This window comes from Microcaecilia unicolor, chromosome 1 (genome assembly GCF_901765095.1).
Source record: "Microcaecilia unicolor chromosome 1, aMicUni1.1, whole genome shotgun sequence".
Lineage (NCBI taxonomy): Eukaryota > Metazoa > Chordata > Amphibia > Gymnophiona > Siphonopidae > Microcaecilia > Microcaecilia unicolor.
The window spans coordinates 348,297,642-348,311,478 of record NC_044031.1 but is presented as its reverse complement, the minus strand read 5'-3'; the positions used below and the strand labels follow the sequence as shown (position 1 = coordinate 348,311,478).

General features: G+C 42.0%; 1 protein-coding gene across 1 annotated transcript in view; it reads left to right on the top strand.

The window, feature by feature from the left end:
• The window catches only part of LOC115474075 (polycystic kidney disease protein 1-like 1), an 889,490-nt gene that overhangs the window by 314,552 nt on the left and 561,101 nt on the right, over window positions 1-13,837 (top strand). Inside the window, exons 16-17 of the mRNA XM_030209391.1 lie at window positions 3,620-3,723; window positions 7,269-7,416. Coding sequence (XP_030065251.1) covers window positions 3,620-3,723; window positions 7,269-7,416 — 252 coding nt within the window. The remainder of the gene's footprint in view (window positions 1-3,619; window positions 3,724-7,268; window positions 7,417-13,837) is intronic.

Genomic DNA, 13,837 nt, shown 5'->3' with positions numbered 1-13,837 from the left:
GGGCCAAACCTGCTTCGTGCAATCTCTTCCACGCTGCTCCCACACTACGGCATCGAAGTTTCTCGCCATTAAGTTCAAAGCAAATAGCGAACGGGAACGCCCATCTGTAGAGAATCTTCTCTTTGTTCAGGATCTCTATAACCGGCTTCATGGCTCTCCGCAAATTCAGAGTAAACAGGGAGAGGTCTTGGTAGATTGCCACACGTGCCCCATTAAAATCCAGGCTTGGGGTCTTTTTGCCATATCTGGTCCTTACAAGCATAGGAGGTAAACCGCACCACAATATCACGTGGCTTGTTATCTCGCGTAGTCCCCAGCGCTCTATGGACCCTATCCATGCTTATTGTGCTGGCATCAAAGTCTTCGCCCATCAACTGTGCACAGATGGCGCGCACCAAAGCAGGGACATCTTCCATGTCTCCATTTTCCTGGACTCCCCAAAACCGGAGGTTTTGTCTGCGGCTCCGATTCTCGAGGTCATCGAGCTTGTATTGCAGGTCATCTGCTTGCTCCGTCATCTGCTTTAAGTGCCTGTCCACTTCTTCATTTTTCTCCCCCTCTTCATCTGCCCTCTCTTCTAGGGCCTCCACCCTGCCCCCCAGCTCTCTCAGATCCGCACTCAGAGCATCTACATGTTCTAGAATTTCCTCCTTAGACGCTAAGATTTCGGCTTTGATCACCTCCAGACATCTGGTCAAATCTTGTGGTAGCGCTTGCTTGGGGGCGGGTTCAGCGTGTTCTTCATGGGACGAAGTCGAGCCCGACTCCGACGCTCGTCGTGGCTTTGGGGAGGCATGGCGAACCGGGTCTCTGTCCATCTGTCTCATGGACAGGCGTTCGCTCTCCCATTGCGGTGCACCGCTTTTCTTACTCATGGCAGATTCCTAAGTCAATCGCCCGTCTGGTGCAGCTCCGTCGGGGACTCGGAGAGGATTTTTAAGTCGGATGGCACCAAAAATAAGGTAGGGAAGCGCGGAGCTCAGGGATTAAGCGGCGATTTAGCCCCATGACGTCACTTCCTCCTGATCCTTTCTTCTTAAGAGAGCTTGGCCTCAGTAGCCCTTTTTGTGATTGGGGGAGTTTTTATGCCATAAGTACATAAGTATTGCCATACTGGTAAAGGCTGTCAATGGCATACATCTTCTAAGTGATTGGATACAGAAGTGAAATGGAGGGTTATGGTAAAGAGATCTTAAAGAAAATGCATGTATTTGAAATGTGATGGTGTGGAAGGATTCTATCTCAAATGAGAGAATTCAAGAGATTATGGGAGATTGAAGAGTCTTGGTAGAATTGTTGACCAAAATGAAAATGAAATCTGCTGGTCATTTATTCAGAGTCTGTGATTCTAGCTAATGGTAGAGGGTAGCAATGACATTAAAAGCAATGTCAACTAATTCAAGCACAGGTAAAATAAACAGGAAAACTGAACAGAGGCTGAACAGACACTATAGATACTAACCTTCATATCAAAGATGGCACTTAATAATTATGGTGATGACTCCCTCTCTCTCTCTGAGACACAAGTTGTGGGCTCTCCCCCATTATTCTAATTAAAATTTCCCCACAGCCTTAGTAATCTGAGATTTCAGTTTGCACTTTACCATATACACATACCTTCCAAACCTGCATGTACATAATATCCATGGGTGTGTAAGCAAAGGGACGGGCCACCAATATGTAGGTATTCAGAGATACTTAGCTGTCAGAACACTACTAAAAAGCAATTATTGTCTAGGGGAAGCGTACCTCTTTATCCCAATGACTAACTAGTTGTTGTAAAAAGGAACAATGCCACAGATGGAATATATATTATTTATTAAGTAAAGAAATATATATATAAATAGTTCTGAAGCAAAATGCCAAGCAAAATACAAAATAACTTGCTATAAAAATAGATTATCACCCAAAATATAGATAATGGAATATGATTATCCTAATGGACTCACTAAGTGAGCAATTACACAACCAACCACAATACTGATATGCTAATGATTAGCATGAGAAGTTACACCACACGTCTTATGCAAAATACCGTTAGCAGCTAAATTCATAGACCATAAATCATGACATAACCCATCTGTCACAGACAAAGCCAAGGACTAATTAACCCCATGACCGTAGGTAGTAAATCCTGGAATCTCACCCTTCAGTCTGTGGCAGACTTCCGGTGGTATTCCTCCTCTTAGACTCAAGCTGAAAACTCAGAGAGTCTCTCAGTCCAGGAATAAAGTCCGAGATCTGTCTTCTGGATGTAGAGGGCACAGTCTTAGATAAGGCCGTATAAAATTGTGAATTTGTTACAAGGTATGCAGTTCACTGGTGTTTAGGAAAATCAGTCTCTGGCTATTCTCGAGCCTTCTATCCACCTGCAAGTCTTCTGGTCATCTCCTCTCTTTTTTCCTCTTCAGTCCAAACCTTTGGTATCCAAGGGTCAGATGATACCTGTGGACCAATCACAGATGGTGTAATCATGTCCAGCCAGCTTCATGGTCAAGAAGCGAGCCTTTGTTCTAGTATCAATGACAAGCAAACCTCCCTGTCTGCTCACATACTCCTGGAGCCATGTGTGTCTCTCTCCTCCAATCTTCCCAGGAGATAACTGGCTAGTTTGCAACACAGAATATGTCCTTGAATGAAGTCACATGCTATGCTCAGCAGTAATGTTCCTTTGACAAAGCTGGTTACTGATGCATACATGCACAAGCTGTAAAATCCATATTGTTATAACAGAAGGGCTGTATAGGTCAAGACCAGCAAAGGTGAGATCTCAGGTAAATACTCCTACAGGTGCCATTGGCCCCAATTTTCAAAGAAAAACTCTACATGGTGTTAAGAGTTGAAATTTAACTTGCAGGCAGTGGCGTACCAAGGGGGGGGCGGTGGGGGCGGTCCGCTCCGGGTGCACGCCGCTGGGGGGGGTGCCGCAGCGCATGCCTCTTGCCCTGTTTCAGTCCGATTTCGCAATTCGCATGTGTTCACTGCTCCCTCTAAGTCTGCCCCAGAACAGGTTACTTCCTGTACCGGGGCAGAATCAGAGGGAGCAGTGAACACATGCGAATTGCGAAATCGGACTGAAACAGGGCAACAGGCGCGCACCACGGCACTCCCCCCCCCAGCGGCGTGCACCCGGGGGGGGTGTCATTTCACCGGGGGGGGGGGGGGAAAGAGGTGTCATTTCGCCGGGGGGGGGGGGGGGGGGCGCATCGGCGATCCACCCCGGGTGTCAGCTACGGTCAGAATGCCACTGCTTGCAGGTCACCAGCAAGCTCCCCACAGGGTTTGAAGATTGCTTCTTACTTGTTTTTCAATCTTTGCTGATCTAGCTGCTTTAGAAGTTATGTGGCAGCAATTACCGACCACAGTTGAAAAAACGGGCAAGTAGCATGTTTGGCCCATATAGGCCAAAAGAATGTTATAACTGGGCCTGCACAGACTCAGTGGGAGGCAGGGGCTGCAGGAGCATTGTTGGGTGATGCCAGAAGTCAACCTAGAGTGAGGCACAGATAGGAGGTGGTAGAGCTGCAATCAAATGAAATTTTTATGCCAAAAAATGGGGCTGCAGGGGAAAACAGTTTGGGATACTCTGTCATATGATATATGTGTACGTGTACTACAGGTTATCAAAGTTCATTATCAGCTGAAGATCCCAATTCTGAATCATACCTATCCTGGCAACATTTCCAACAGTGGGCGCATGATGCCTGGAAGAAGAAGTATAAGGTATGCTGATCATTGAAATCAAAGATTTTACATCTCTGTTAAGCTGAGCAAATTTTATTGCACAAATTAATTGCATTTAGAGCATAAGTGAAAAAATAAGTGTGTCTGCTAAGGGGTCTATTGCATGTGATAAACCGTGCTAATAAAGCTACGCTAAAAATATCATCAGCAGACAGCACCACCCCCCTCCCCACCCTCCCCAACTAAGTAGGTAAATATCAAAGTAGTATGCACATTCCTCATTAAAGTAATATTTGCCAATTTATGGTGAATTTGTCAGCACATTTCCTGGGTAAAGTTACTGCCTCTTACAGATGACAGAAAGCATGCCTTGGGCCTCCCTCAAGCTTCTGATCCTCTCAAAAAGAAAGAATACCTAAAATTCCCTCCACACCTCACATCAGATTTTCTGATTTCATCCCCTTTTGCTAGTGAGACACATCATCTTGTTCCCCTATTACCATATAGCTCCAGAAAAAAGAGGACTGGCTCAATCTGTCCTCCTTTTTCTGGATCCATATGGTAACCCGGTGCTGCCCCTACCCCCACACATACACACACACTGAACCAGCAAGAGGAGTGTCTCTTACCTCCTTCTAGATCCGCTTTCCTCTTCTTAATAACACTGCTTAGTTCTATGTTGCACTTTGAATTGCACATTCAGAGGAATCTGGGACATTCTCTCACTGGGGCATATATATTCTAAGCACCCTGTTCAATATAACCCTTAGATCATAAATTAACTGTAGACTGGTGAGCTTAATGTCAGTGTTGGACAAAATGGTAGAAATTATTCTGAAATGTCAGTGTTGGACAAAATGGTAGAAATTATTCTGAAATGTCAGTGTTGGACAAAATGGTAGAAATTATTCTGAAGAACAAACATTGAACTAATAGACATGATTTAATGGGACAGAATCAATAAGGATTTAGCCATGGTAAGTCATGCCTCACCAGTCTGATACTTTTTTTGAAGAAGTTAATAAACATGTGGATAAACGAAAGCCAATTGATAGTATGTCTAGATTTTTTGAGAAGGTGTTTGAAACTCCCTCATGAGTAGTTCCTAAAATTAAGTTGCAGAATAGGAGTCAATGTCCTGCTTTGGACTGGGGACTGGCTATAAGATAGGAAACAGAGTAGGACCAAACAGTCAGCTTTCTTAATGGACAAAGGTTGAGTGCTCTACGGATTTGTACTAAGACTGATGAAAGGGAACAATCATTGAGGTGAGCAAATTTGCAGATTGCACAAACTTATTCAAAGTTTTAAAATTACAAGTGGATTGTGAGAAATTGCAGGAGGACCTTACAGGACTGGGAGACTAGATACAGGCTCATTTTCAAAGCACTTAGCCTCCCAAAGTTCCATAGAAACCTATGGAACTTAGCCTCCCAAAGTGCTTTGAAAATATGCCATGTATACGGATGTACGGATGAAAGATGAAATTTAATGTGTACAAGTGCAAAGTGATGCACACAGGAAAATATAATCCAAACTATAGTTACACAATGCTAGGTTTCATATCAGGAATCAGCACCAAGGAAAAGAATCTAGGAGCACCTATATGGGACAGTACGTTGAAATCCTCAGCTCAGTGTGTGGCAGTGGCCAAAAACCCAACAGAATGTTAGGGATTATAAGGAAAGAAATGGAGAATAAAACAGAGAATATTGTAATACTTCTGTGCTTCTCCATGATGCAACCACACCTTGAATATTGTGTGCAATTCTGGCTGCCACAGTGCCACCTCTCAAAAAAGATATACTGGAAGCAAACTGATAAAGGTGATGGAATAGCTTCCCTATGAACAAATGCTAAAGAGTTGAGGGATCTTCAGTTTGGACAAGATATAGCTGAGAAGATATATGACAGAGGTCTATGAAATCATGATAGGAGTAGAACTGATAAATATGAATTGGTTGTTTAGTACCCTAGTATTTGTTTTTAAGTGCCTATGAAGTTACTAAGTAGCACATTTAAAACAAATCAGATAAATTACTTATTTTCACTTGTAGATAATTTAGTTATGGAATGTATTGCTGGAGGATGTCGTGAAAGCAGCATAGTTGGGTTTAAAAAAAGTTTGGATAAGTTCCTGGAGGACATGTTCACAAACTCAACTTTACTTTAAGCACCACAGAATCTTGAGCTCTGTTGGAAACAGGATACTGGGCTTTGTGGTTTGACCTGGTAGAGCAGTTCTTACGTTCTTGTGTTCTAAGTGTATTAAAGAGGACATTTTAGAAGGGTTGCATGGCATCTACATGTGTAAATAGCATCATTGCACATTTACTATAAGTCATCAAGGCACGTGTATCCTTCTAAATGGCATATACATGTAAATGCTGCAGGATGCATACTTTCAAAGGGAGTATGTTCTGGGTGTAGCTTGACATTCCAAAAAAATACACATTTATTCTTGATTTTGCATGGGAATGCACATATATTTTTAACAGTTTCTCCATCAGCTTTTTTTTTTTAGTCTCCAATGAGCCATGAATAAATATCAACAAACTGCTAATTTCAGTCAGAGATTTAGAAGAGTGATTGAGGGGACAAGTCTGCCTAACCTCTAGGGGTCAATATCCAGCCCACAGCAGTGAGTGACTGATAAGCCACTTTGGCCGTGGGCTGATATTCAGTTGCCAGAGCATGCATGGCTACTGGCATTGAATATCCGGGTATGTCTTCCACCCTGGAAGCTAACTGAACATCAGACGTTAACTGGTGTCATATTAACTCGCTGCATAAAGTTAGGATTGCTGTTTTGCTGTCCTAACTTTATGCAGTTATTTAGCCGGTTAGTGGACTGAAAATTGCTGCTAACCAGCTAAGTTGCTGCTCCGCCCAAGCTCTGGCCCTGACTTGCCTGTCTGGTTAGGGAATGGCTGGTTTACGGACATAATCAGCAGCACTAACCGGTTAAGTACTGCTGCATTTTGGGTTCTGGCTCGCTCAGTGGTTAAACCCTTGCCTGGTTAAACCCTTTTGAATATCGACTCTCTGGTATTTAAAATGTCCTTATAAATGGTAAATTTGCCTCTAGAAGCTTGGGGTGGGAAAGCTTGGTTGAGGATGCTGGGGGTATTGGGATTTGTTTAAACATGGGATGTGTCACTTGGGGGGTTCCTTATAGGTGCAGGGACTGCGGTACGGGAATTGCCAATAACATGGATACATCTGCGATAAGTATGTCCTATGCAATTACAGCTGGGGCAGATGCTGGCCACGCGTCCAACAGTTACCATACAGTTACTGTATTCTAATTTTTGCTACTAACAGTGGTAACTGCAAAACTTTACCACACTTAAGTAAATAGGAAATGTTCGGAATACCTATATCTGTGCAAGTATTTTATACATGATAGGCCTCCATGTTAATCAAATAGTTGTATTATTGTAAGGTGTGGAAGTTGCTGAAGCTAAATATTAGCAGCAAAATTTGTGATGAAAGGAATAAAGAAATGAGCAGTGTTGTTGCTATAGAATTCTGTTTTCTTTCATTTTGAGCGGGATTCCTTTATGCCCACCTTTCATTATCAGAATCTCAGTGACAGAAGTAAGAAGGGAAGCCATTGTTCCTGTGATGGAAGCTCCAGTGGGTTTGAGGATGGCAGTTCCCAGGACAATAAACCAATTCAAAAGGACTACAAACACAGCATAAATGATGTCCGTTCTGACTACTCATCAGGTAGCTATATTCCTATTCACATCTAGTGAAGCATTTAATGGATAAGCTTGTCTTGAATATCCTGTAGTTTCCTTGTTTAAAATTTAGGACGTGTATATCCTGTATCTTTGTTTTACATTTTATATTTTGAAAGATCATAAAAACTCAGGTGATGTGGAGATGAAATAAATAGATGCTAAAGGATAGCCTTTTGTTTTTTCAAATAAAAATATATTACTACTTTTGAAGATTCAGACTCTATTTCTATGTGCCCTAAGAGCAGATACTTTGATGGCTTAGAAATGACTCTGTAGCAGAACCCAGGACAGAAAGTACATAATGGTAAGGAAATGATGGCTCATTGCCTAACATGAGAATCTACAGCAGTTCACAACTTGGAACATAAAACAACAAATGAGAGGCATATTCCAAACTTAGCATCTATCACGCCCTAGCAAAGGCTCCATATTTAATCCAAACAACACCACACCTACCTTGTAAGACTCAACTGAAGTAGAAAAAAGTTGACAGAGGCAGGTGGCACCTTATAGACTAACCAACTTATTAAAGCATGAGCTTTTAAGGACCAGACTCTGGTAAAAATGAAAGCTCATTCCTCATGTCTATAAGGCACCACCTGCCTGTGTCAACTTTGTTATCCCAGACTAACATGACTATCCATTTTAAAGCTAAAGTATAGATTTACAATATGCTATCTCTGAGATGCTGTCTTGCGCCTGTAGATTTCTCCACCTCTTCTATCATACCAGATCCTGTACCTCATCCTCCACAACCTCTTCTTCCAGCCAGGGCAGATGATGCATATGCCTGTGGTGGCCCTTGCATCACATTACAGCACCTTGAAATGCTTTGGATGGAATCAGATCAAAACGCATTCAGTGAGGTCCAAAGGGTGAAGCAGCTTAAAACTGATGTTTACTTTTTATTTGTATAGAGTAAAAAAAAATTGAGGCAATAATTGGTGCAAAAGACAAAACAATAACAAAACTTGAGAAAATATGACACCTGTTAATAAAAGCCTTTAAGCTGTATTAAGCTTAAAGACCTTTTATCTTTCTTTGTTTCAATGTACCTTCAGAAATGTATAATTTCTCATAGGTTCTACTGTTTCTTAATATGCCAATGCATAAAGTTAAGTGGTGGTGCTGGTGCTTAACTTAAGAACATAAAAATACTGGGGGCGGAGCAAGATGGCGGCGGTAACAACTGCTCGCATTCGTGACTACTCCAATGCTGCTTAAGTTTTTTCGATTCCTCTTAGTTTTTCCTAAAACTTACTTGAAAAATTTTTTCCGTCGTTATGCCTCATACTAAGAGGAAGGGAACCGTTAGGACGGGAGCCCAGCCGTCACTGACATCAACGCCCGACCAGCAGACAATGGAACGGTTCCTAATGCAGCAATCCACTCTATTTACGTCTGGAGGTCCCGCTGACTTATCGGCGCAGAGAGACGCTGAGAACCAGGGAATAGACACTTCACTGTCTCCTCCGACGCACTTCCCGCCTTTGCAGCCGGCAGTACTCGACTTCGAAGGTGAAGCTATGACCCCGGAAGTCGGAGAAGGAGCCTCACTGCTGGGCCAACAAGTCGGATTATCTGCCGGAATTCCCCTAACAACGGAATTGAAGGGCAATGTGACCCTGCAAGAGAGGCCAACAACAACAAGAGCCCCACCATCTGCGAAGGTAACGCTGGAGGCGATTTGGGAAGTCCTCCAGCGTTTGGACAATACTATGAAGACTTCAACAGGCAAGATTGACAAACTTTCTGAAAATTTTCAAAGTTTAAATGTTGCATTTGCAGATATGAAAAATGATTTGAATGAAAAGATAAACCTTTTGAATGTGGATTCTATTAAAATGAAGGAAATTACCTCAAAATTGATACAGGACAACACACAGATACATCATAGACTTGAATACTTTGAAAATTACAATCGGAGATTAAATCTCCGATTGATAAATTTTCCTCGAACATCTGTGTATTCGCCTTTAGATATATTTAAAAGGTATCTGACTGAAAATTTAAAGTTTGCCTCTACTGATATACCACCTCTGAATAAAATTTATTATCTTCCAATAAAAAAAACAAATGGAGATTTACAGGAATCTTTGAATCTACAAGGAGACCTTAATGTTTCAGAACTGTTGGAAACTTCATTGACTACTATAACTGATAGACAAACATTGCTGGTATCGTTTGTATTCCAACAAGATTTAGATCATGTGAGAAAAATGGCCTTAAGGAATTTGCAGACTCCTTTTTATGGAGGGAAGATCTGGGTTTTCCCAGACGTCACCAAATTGACACAGGCCAGAAGAAAAGAATTCCTAGCATTACGACCAGCTACTTTGGCATTGGGCGCTACCTTTAATTTGAATTATCCATGTAAATGCAACATAAAATATTTGGGTGTCAAATATATTTTCCTTAATCCTATTCATTTGAAACAATTTATAGATCAGAAAAGGTTGTCATGAAACAGATTGGAGACGCCTAGTATTGGTTCCAGGGCTAAGATGGATAATTATATAGTGGATAAACCGTAAAGCCTTTCTTTAAGTTTTTTTTTTCCTCATGATTTTTCTCTCTTGAGTATAATTAATCAACCCCCCTTAGATGGTGGTCTAAGACAAGACATATCATTTTTTCTTTTCCTTTTTTATATATATAAGAATATATTCTTATGCAAATGTTTTCTTTCTGAATTTCCTACTCAAGTGTTTGATGCTTGTAATGTGATTAAAAATCATAAATAAAGATTAAAAAAAAAAAAAAGAACATAAAAATAGTCATACTGGGTCAGACCGATGGTCCATCTAGCCCAGTATCTGCTTCCAACAGTGGCCAATCAAGATCACAAGTACCTGGCAGAAACCCAATTAGTAACAACATTCCATGTAGTGGCTTCCCCCATGTCCATCTCAATAACAGACTATGGACTTTTCCTCCAGAAACTAGTCTAAACCCAGATATGCTAACTGCTGTAACCACATTCCGGCAGCAAGTTCCAGAGTTTCCTCCTATTTGTTTTAAAACTATTTCCATGTAATTTCATTGAGTATACCCTGGTCTTTGTACTTTATGAAAGAGTGAAAAATTGATTCACTTCTTCCCGTTCTACACCACTTAGGATTTTATAGACCTCAATCATATCCCTCTCAGCTGTCTCTTTTCCAAGCTGAAGATCCCTAACCTCTTTAGCCTTTCCTGATATGGGAGGAGTTTCATCCCCTTTATCATTTTGGGCACTCTTGTTTGAACCGTTTCTAATTCTGCTATATCATTTTTGAGATACGGCAACCAGAATTGAATGCAGTACTCAAGGTGAGGCCAAACCATGAAATGATACAGAGGCATTATAATATTCTTGGTCTTATTTTGCATCGCTTTCCTAATAATTCCTAGCATCCTGTTTGCTTTTTTGACCGCCACTGCATACTGAGCATAAGATTTCAACATATTATCAGCAATGACATCTAGATATTTTTCTTGAGTGCTGACTCCTAAGGTGGACCCTAGCATTAGGTAAATATGATTTGAATTATTCTTCCCAATGTTCATCACTTTCCATTTGTCCACATTAAATTTCATCTGCCATTTCGATGCCCAGTCTTCCAGTTTCCTAAGGTCGTCCTACAATTTTTCACAACTTTGAATAGTTTTTGTCATCTGCAAATTTAATCACCTCACTCATCGTTCCATTTTCCAGATCATTTGTAAATATGTTAAATAGCACCGGTCCCAGTACAGATCCCTGCAGCACTCCATTATTCACCCTCCTCCATTGAGAAAAATGCCCATTTAACCCTACCCTCTGTTTTCTGTCCAAAAACCAATTCCTAATCCAAAGAAGGACATTGCCTCCTGTTCCATGACTTTTTAATTTTCTCAGGAGTTGTTCATGAGGAACATTGTCAAAAGCTTTATGAAAATCTAGATAGACTACATGAACCGGCTCACCGTTATCCACATGTTTATTTACGCCTTCAAAGAAATGAAGCAGATTGGTGAGACAAGACTTCCCTTAGCTGACAAGACTTCCCATGCTGACTCTGTCCCATTAAATCATGTTTGTCCATGTGTTCTGTATTTTTATTCTTCATAATAATTTCTAATTCCACTATTTTCCCCGGCACTGAAGTCAGGCTTACAGGTCTGTAATTTTCCAGATCAACCCTGGAACCCTTTTTAAAAATCGACGTTACACAGGCCACCCTCCAGTCTTCAGGTACTACGGATGAGTTTAATAATAGGTTACAGATCACTAACAACAGATCACCAATTTCATGTTTGCCATCTGTTCCAGGTGATTTATGACTCTTTAACTTGTAAATTTGGAGGGCACATGGCGCCATGAGGTAGAGCGGCTGCTGAAAAGCCGAGCTCATAATCTAACTCAGCTAACGGAAAACAGACGTTTTTGTAACGGGACGTCACTGGACGGGTGTGTGAAGGCAGCAGGACGGAGAAATTGGCTCTGTTAAGCTGGTACGATATATTATGGCTGCAAAATTACAAAAAAAGAGAAGGAAAAGAACAAGAGCGCGGATGCCAAAATGGCGGATAATCAGCTACAACAGTGCTCCTCGGTGTGTTCGGAGTGGACAAGTGAAATAACAGCTGAGGTTACTGCCGCAGTCGAGGCTGCTTTAGATAAGAAACTGCAAGCTCTTTTTGACAGAGCCGAGGAGGCGCATAAACGGCTGGATGGCTTCCATTTAGATTTGGACCATATGCAGCAAAGAATAAGTGATGTGGAGGACTGCATGGAGCAAACCGCAGGACCAGCTGAGGCTCTCAGAAAGAAAGTAGACGAGCTGGAGCAGAAGTCAGACGATATAGAAAATCGTTCCAGGCGGAACAATTTGAGGCTTATAGGGCTGCCAGAGCAGTTGAAAGAACCAGATTTGGCGGAGTTCCTGGAGCGCTGGATACCTAAGGAACTGAATAACAATCTGCAGGGGCCCTTGAGAGTTGAGAGGGTGCACCGCATAGGACCGAAATGATCAGCTAACGAATGACCGAGGGCAGTGATAATGAAAATCCTGAACTACGGCCACAAACAAGCGATACTGAGGGCACTGAGATCGGGACAATTGTTGCAGTATGAAGGGAAGAGAATTCTCTGCTTCCAAAACTATTCAGCGAAAGTTACGGCGGCGAGAAGGGCATTTGGGTCAGTTTGTGCAGAAATCAAGTTTGCCCTGTCTTATCCAGCTAAGCTAAGAATTTTTTCTGAAGGGGCAGAGAAGAGCTTTGAATCAGCAGAGCTTGCCAGAGATTTTGTAGGCACTTTGCCTCCCAAAGCAGCGAGCAGAAAAGCTTAATGAAACACCGGGAGGGAGTGCTCAGGGATACTGGAGGGGACATTGGAGGTGGAGAAAGACTTTGGAGATGTCTGCCGAGCAGCTGGTCAGTGCTTGGGAGTTTTCTTTGTATAAATGCTTCAGAATGTTAAGATACATTGCTGAAGGGGCGGAGAAGAGCTTCGAAGCAGCAGAACTTGCCAGAGATTTGTAGGCACTTTGCCTCCCAAAGCACCTTGCAGAGAAGCTTAATGAAACACCGGGAAGGAGTGATCAGGGATCTTGTAATGGACGTAGGAGGTGGAGAAAAGACTTTGGAGATGTCTGCCGAGCAGCTGGTCAGTGCTTGGGAGGTGAGAAGCAACAGGATCAGAAGCCGTTTTTTCTGGATGGCTGACAGACTGGTGAAATCGGCAGAACTTTGAAAGTGTATCGGGGCAGAGGCTAGATAATGTTTGAGTTTCTTTGTTTCTGATAAGACAAATGTTCAATATGATATTGTAAGATAAAGGGACTAACGAGGGGGGCAGGGTGTTTATGTGTTTAGGTTGTTATGGTTTGAGATCAGAAGGGGAGGAGGTATCGTAGAAGGGTTATGAGATTAGGGGAAGCCTTAAGGATAGTATGGGCGAGACAGTAAATCCAGATAATGGGTATATATGTCATTTACATATATTTCATGCTCATTCTTTTTAAGTTTTCTTTGTATAAATGCTTCAGAATGTTAGGATGCATATATGTGTTTTATTAATAGAATGTCTGATTCGCAGAGGAAGGAAGTGAGGCGCTGTTACGTGCAGAGTTCTTTTAGAACTCAGAGGGATAGGCAGGGGAGGGGAAGGGGCTAGGGAAGGGGTGGGAGTTAGAGATTTAGGGGGTCTCCATGCTGATGGGAGGGCTAGCAAACTAAAGGTAAGGGCCGAATGGATACATGGCTTATTGGGGATAAGGGGAGGGGTGAGCTGTGACACCTCGTCTCCGGTGAAGGGAGTTGTAATGCACTTTATAACAGGAAAGCAGAAGAGGGAGTACAATGGTTAAAATACTGACTTGGAATGTGGGAGGTATAAACTCGCCCATTAAACGGTCAAAGATTTTGCAAGTGTTAAA